At 47.1% G+C, this 5,556-nt stretch overlaps 1 protein-coding gene and 1 pseudogene across 2 annotated transcripts; both read left to right on the top strand.

Annotated features, from left to right (window-relative positions):
* Positions 1 to 283: 283 nt before the first annotated feature.
* TEOVI_000629600:pseudogene lies at positions 284 to 2,056 on the top strand (annotated as a pseudogene). Its single transcript has one exon. A coding segment is annotated over exon 1 (1,773 nt).
* A 2,494-nt stretch (positions 2,057 to 4,550) lies between these two features.
* TEOVI_000629500 (monoglyceride lipase, putative) lies at positions 4,551 to 5,483 on the top strand (the record flags this gene model as incomplete). The annotated part of the gene is made up of 1 exon (XM_067221207.1): positions 4,551 to 5,483. The coding sequence occupies one exon, from the start codon at positions 4,551 to 4,553 to the stop codon at positions 5,481 to 5,483; it is 933 nt and encodes a 310-aa protein (XP_067077308.1).
* Between the last annotated feature and the right edge of the window lie 73 nt (positions 5,484 to 5,556).

Raw genomic sequence — 5,556 nt, 5'->3', positions numbered from 1 at the left:
AGGTGAGTTTAGGCTCGGGCCGTGGCGGTTTCAGAGGAGGAAAAGGAAGGCTTGAACAGCGAGTAGCAATCAGCATTTTCACTTCCATCGTTGAGGGACTAGCATGCCGCTGAACAACATATCAGACACAAGACATTTTTGTGTGTATGTGCAATAGATGAGGTTAATATCAGGGAGTGAATACCAATACCCAGCGAGTAAGTAATCTCGAGCTCCTTTGTCGTTAACGTATATCTGTACGGAGCGCGCACACATATTCGTAGAGCCCCATGCCCAAGTTTGTATGCTCATTTGCCCCACCGTGTCTTCGCCGATCTGCCGGATTTTCTCTTTGTTTTTCTCTCAGTTTCTGCTTTGTTTTTTATTTAAATTGGGTAGGTCGCAAGAGACCAATTCTGGAAACATGAAAAACGCCTTTACAGCTAAGAGCAACCGCAGGAGGGTAAAGTCATGGATGAAGAACCATCCCATGGAAGGTGACGACATCATCACCTCCTTCTATGATCTTTTGTGTAAACGAGATCCCAAAACAATGAAACCATGCCGAAATGTCTTTGTTCCTGACACGGTGGTATACGAACATAACTTTCCTCGTGGATGGTACACAACTGATGTGAGGGGCCAGGAAATCGTGCGGCGGCAGGGAAAGGACTTGGATGCAGCCACAATTGAGTTCGGCTTCAGCCGCGAAGTCGCGGAGAATTTTCCCATAGTGGCCACGTACTTGTCCATCCACGAAGAAATTTTGGACAACGGCGTAACGGAGACAACAACACGGGTGCAGGTGTTGAACAAGGACGACATTGGTGCTTTTGTCGCACGAAAAAACAAGAGCAACGGCATACTTCAGCGATTTGTCTTCCCTAAGGGTTACCACAACAGTGTGATCAAAGTTGTCTGGAGCCCGCGTATAGCCATGATTCAACGACGTACAAACAAGTACCCCATTAAAGACAGAAAGCGTGCTGAGAGTGATCCCTTCGTCGTTACAGTGACGTATGAGGGGCCGGAGTACCTTAGCGAGGAGAGCGGTGTCTCCGCTCACGTAGCATTTGAGGTAAAGAACGTTTGCGCGGAGATAATCAAGCACTTCTTTCACGCGGAGCACAAATATATTACACGCATGGTTTTGTACTTTAAAGGTGATGGGAAAGATCGGCTGTGGCTCTTGTGGTGTGGCTCACTGCGTGTGGCAGAGAGGGCCACACAGTGTCATATGCCTATGAACCTTGCACCACGGTTCGGAGAGCCCATGCGTGAGGGTTCGCTTAGCGAGCAGGAGATGTTGCGCCGAGTTGACAAGGCATATTATGTGATCACTAGGGATGGACCGTTCTGTGATGCGTACCTCCGCGGCAATGACAGTCGTTCCGATGTAAGCTCTGATAGACGAAGCACACGAGGAGCAAAGGCGCGTGATTGTTTTCTTTCCGAAGGTAAGGAATCCGATTCTCTTCAGTCTAAGAGATTTGTCGAGGAAGAGGATCTCCCACCTGAGCTGGAGAACCTTTTGGTAGAAATGAGAAAACTCGAAGAAATGGTACTGGAGACGTTCGCAGACAAATTCTACAATGCTTACAGCTACTTTTTAGGCTCGACCTACCGGCCGTTTGAACTTGTGGTGCCTCCCAACGTGGTAAATGTCCTTACACAGAGTTCCACACGTGAACTCATGGAATTTCTCATGTTGGAGAAGAAGCCGGAGGCAGAGGGGAAGGCACCGGCTCGGCCTGAAGGGGGTGCTGCTGCCGTCAGCGCTGATCCTGAGGGCGCCGAAGTCACTGAAGAATCTCGGGTCCAGATGGAGGCAGACACTAGCGAGCGACCAATGGTATTTTTTATTCCAGAGAAGCATCGCCTGCCCATTTCCTTACTGAGGGAAAGGACAGAGAAGTGGATAAAAGAACTCTTTAGCTCACGTTATGACGAGGTCAGGAAGGATTACGTGGGTCACACAGAGGGGGCGCACCATCCTGAGGGTGGGTCCACCGAGAGTGACAACAGAGCCAACGTAAAGAACGCTGAGAAATTTCCTTCTGAGGGTGCGGAGTTGTGACACAAACATATACATGTATATTTATATTTACATTTATTTATTTATCAAAATTATTTGTTTTATTTGTTCGTTTGTTTGGTCAGTTTGCGCGCAAACCGCTGCCTTTGATGCAGCTTGTACATATTAGAGAGCGGTGAATCGTGACAGAAGTGGTGGGCACGCGCCCGCTGCTGCTGCTGCTGCTGCTGCTGCTTTTTTTTTCTTTTATCTTGACGGGAGGAGCTGCCTCACAATACGGAGGAAAGTTGAGGTGGGGGTGAAATATGCGTTCCGTGAGTTTGAATGCAGCTCTTTCATCATTCTCTTCCCTTCGTTCCGTCTTTATATCGTGGCGATCCTTGATTATTACTTGTTTTTTTTTTTACCTACGTATGAGGGATTACTCGTACAGGTCTCCGCATATGTATGTTTGTGTATTTGTGTGTTGATGCTGAGTATTTGGTGGGGGGCGGAGAGATTTTAGTTGTTTCCTTTACTCAACTCGTTTGTCATTTCAAAGGCAGTAAACGAATAGAAAAAGAAAAACGTGCAACAGCATCTTTGCATGAGCTCATGCTGCGCCCGACTGGCCTTCATATCTTTTTCTTTGTTTTTGTTTTTGTCTTTGTTTCCATATACACATGTGATGCCTTCCGAGGGTAAAATGAGAGGAACGCATTTACGAAAAAAAAAAAATGCGTAAGTAGAGTAGGGCAGGGCGCGAGGAACAGTCGTGAAATATCTAATGAGCAAAAGAAGGAAGGGGGACTGCGTGATTTTTTCCGGAAAAAAGAAATAGCGTTCGGTATCTCTCAAGTTAGCATGGCCTCGTTGCAGTATTTTTTTATTGTTACCCACTGAAGCACACCTGCGTATATATATATATATGTTGCATCATTTGCACATGGTAAACACAGGTTGCTCTGATGCGGGTTAGAGCCTAAGCAACTAGTCCCCTTCAAAACTGGTCGGAACTTTTTTGAATACTGTGAGGGTGTGCGAAACGTTCCATTTTTAGGCGATGCTGAGACGCAGTTAGTCGGTGAACGTAATTGTTGGTCCTTCATGCTTGCTTGCGCGTGACAGGCGACGTTGATTGTGAAGGAGGAAAGGGGGTAAAAATAAGACGCAAATCCGCAGAACCGTACTCACTTTAACTTTGTGATATTAGAGAGAAAATGCTTGAATTTTAGTAGTAAAGCTTGCGGAGAGGCCACGGCGGAGATGTGCAAGTGTCGCTGGAACGTCCTGAGGAATCAAATGGTTATCCTAGCGCTGCATGGTTGCTGTTGCTGTTGTCGTTTTGTCTTGTTTTGTACCACCTTATGAATCGCCCGCCGCGGAGGCGGCCGACTCAAAGTGTAAGTTGTGCAGACACACCTGTAAGTGAAAGGGGGAAAATGTAAATTGCTGTACAATGGAGCCCGCATATATAACCGCAACTTCAACAAGGCACGGATGTGACGTGGCGTGACAGCAGATACACAACGAAAGCAACTTCAGAAGCAGCATTATAATTATGGGTTCGATACGCTGAGACCTTCTCCACGGACACATCATCAGTATTGTCTTGTCGTTTCATCTTCATTTCACGTCTTTGTCGTGCGTCCAGAAGGATCAGTTCTTGTGAATGGACATATTGACAGTACGTGAAAGAAACAAAATTTTGTGTCGGGTTGTCGTGTTACGTCACACGTTACAACCAACGAAGTAGAAGTCACCGGAGACTTCATATGGACCACCGAAGAAACGACATCGTGGTGGCTCCCGGAGTGGATATTAAGCAGTCAAAGCAATGAGAAACATGACCGCCTTTGGTTGTGCATTAATTCAAACGGTGTAAAAAAGAGTTCCAGTTCGTGACATTGTGGTCGTCGAAGTGGCATGCGGTGGTCCCTCTGTCAGACCCACCTCACTGCGTTTCTTTCAATATCAATTAAAGAGCAGGTGTAAAAGAAAAAGAAAAAGGAGGGTTTTTTAACGTGTGGGTGACTATTCGTTTTGTTGATGTTGTTGTTGATGTTGTTGTCTTGTGTGTGCGTGTTAGAGCGATATCTTGCGATACACCAATTGATTCGATGGTTTTTGATTGTGCACTGTATCTGTTTAATGGTTACCTATGTTGTGAGCATTTGACAACACACTTCACCTGTCTAGACGGGATCTGATTCCAAAAATCAGAAGGGATAGCTACAAATGAAGGACGGGGCGTGCGTCCGGGTTTTTACCTTTTCATTCACCTTTTATTTTTTTCCACCATTTCCCGTAAATGCTGTTATGGGTTCTGTCGCACCTTATGGGAGTATACGATACGAGTTCTATCAGCCCGCCCATTGGACTATTTATCGGTTAAACCTTTACTTAGGCGGAACCCATCTAACACTTTGGCATCGCTTGAAAAAAAAAAAAGGAAAAAAACTCCTCCTGGATTGTTGAAGTAGTAACTATAAGGGCAAGAAGTAGTCATTTAAAATCACCATTGAAGGTGCACTTTTCCCATATTACAGATACCGCAATGGGTTGCTGTTCCTGCTGCATCGACGAGAATCACGACTTGAAGTATGCCACGCCAGACCGCGAACCACCAGACCCGGAACTATTCCCTCATTATTTGCAAAACAAACAGGGACTTTGGCTTCACTTCACTGAGTGGGCACCGCCGCGGGATGTACCAAACGTACGCGGTGTACTTTTTGTCGTGAGTGGACTCGGTGAGCACACCGCTCGTTACGGTGGTGTGGGCCGTTACTTCTCTCGTGAAGGGTATCACGTCTTTTGCATGGACAATCAGGGCGCAGGCGCCAGTGAGGGCGAACGATTGTACGTTGTGGACTTTGAAGACTTCGTTGATGACATCTTCCTTTTCAGGAGGCGTGTGTTTTCCCTTTACCCCGAGTATGCAAAACTGCCGCGCTTTCTGCTGGGTCACTCCATGGGTGGCCTTATAGCCACACATGTTTCTCTTCGTGACCCAACGAGCTTTGCGGGGGTTGTACTCAGTGGACCGGCATTGGAACCCGATCCGAAAATTGCCACCCCCTTCAAGCGGTGGCTAGTTGGTGTGCTATCAAACTGTGCGCCGAAGTTTGGCGTGGACAGCATCGACCCAAAGTTAGCTAGCACGAACCGCCAGGTGGTGGAGCTAATGGAACAAGACCCTGTTTATTTTAAGGTGAAGCTTACCACTCGGTGGGCCAAGACGATGCTTGACGCCATGGAATCCGTATGGGAACATGTTGAGAGAGCCACCTACCCGCTGTTAATTGTACATGGCGCGAAGGACGCCCTTTGTCCAGTAAGTGGGTCGAGGAGACTGTTCAGTTGTGTACCGACTACGGACAAGCAGTTGATTGAGTACCCTGGTTTAGGTCATGAAGTGTTGACGGAAGTACGCTGGAGAGAAGTACTCGGTGACATATTAAAATTTCTTAATGCACATTGCCAGTAGAGACTGCAACATGATTGTCTCAGTTACCCCTTACCCCGCTTGATTGCGTGTCGTCCGCCGCGGCCTTCTCCTT

Source organism: Trypanosoma equiperdum, assembly GCF_001457755.1.
Source record: "Trypanosoma equiperdum strain OVI genome assembly, contig: ctg_1359, whole genome shotgun sequence".
NCBI classification, from domain to species: domain Eukaryota; phylum Euglenozoa; class Kinetoplastea; order Trypanosomatida; family Trypanosomatidae; genus Trypanosoma; species Trypanosoma equiperdum.
This window is presented reverse-complemented; position numbering and strand designations above follow the sequence as displayed.